Here is a 582-nt window from a genome sequence, read left to right on the forward strand (position 1 = left end):
GGCGGGGCGGCGCCCGCGGAGCCGAGGGGGTTAAACCAGGAGCCTCCCCTTACCTTCAAAAAGTTAAAAATGTCTGGAGCCTGCATCTCTTAAAGGGGCGGTGCTGGCTGCAAGGAGTCTTGGCACCGGCTGCGAGAAAGGCTGGTCAGGGGCGTGAGTTCCCCTCCACCAACACCAAAACATTGCAAAAAAAGGCAGAGCGCCCCACACTTTAGATAAGGACAATTAGCCACCAGCGAGCCCCTGCAGACAGCGAGTTAATTAGGGGTTTCCTGCTCTCCGGCATGCCCTGTCCCAGCTCCTGCCCCCCGGGGCTCTTAGCCCTGATGGCACCTGGGCTGGCCCTCATGGCCACCTTCTCGCTGCCCTCCCAGGCTGGGGACAGGAGAGCACTGCCGGTGGAGAAACCTCCAGGTGTGAAGGGAAGAACTCTCATTCTCCTTGATGTCAACACCAAGAGCCCTGTCAGGATAATCAGTGAGAATTTCCTCTCCCTGCAGCTGGACCCCTCCATCATTCATGATGGCTGGCTCGATTTCTTAAGGTAAGGCAGGAGCCCCCCGGCGCCCTCCCCACGCCGCC

General features: G+C 59.6%; 2 protein-coding genes across 2 annotated transcripts in view; one reads left to right on the forward strand and one right to left on the reverse strand.

Annotated features, from left to right (window-relative positions):
- CNNM1 (cyclin and CBS domain divalent metal cation transport mediator 1) overlaps nucleotides 1-86 on the reverse strand; it is a 30479-nt gene extending 30393 nt beyond the window's left edge. The window contains exon 1 of the mRNA XM_017725868.1: nucleotides 54-86. Coding sequence (XP_017581357.1) covers nucleotides 54-86 — 33 coding nt within the window. The remainder of the gene's footprint in view (nucleotides 1-53) is intronic.
- The window catches only part of LOC103624635 (Hermansky-Pudlak syndrome 1 protein homolog), a 112120-nt gene continuing 111544 nt past the window's right edge, over nucleotides 7-582 (forward strand). The window contains exon 1 of the mRNA XM_017725869.1: nucleotides 7-544. Within this exon, the coding sequence (XP_017581358.1) occupies nucleotides 285-544 (260 nt within the window). The 5' untranslated portion in view covers nucleotides 7-284. The remainder of the gene's footprint in view (nucleotides 545-582) is intronic.

The sequence above is a fragment of the Corvus brachyrhynchos genome, unplaced genomic scaffold (genome assembly GCF_000691975.1).
Source record: "Corvus brachyrhynchos isolate BGI_N302 unplaced genomic scaffold, ASM69197v1 scaffold61, whole genome shotgun sequence".
NCBI lineage: Eukaryota > Metazoa > Chordata > Aves > Passeriformes > Corvidae > Corvus > Corvus brachyrhynchos.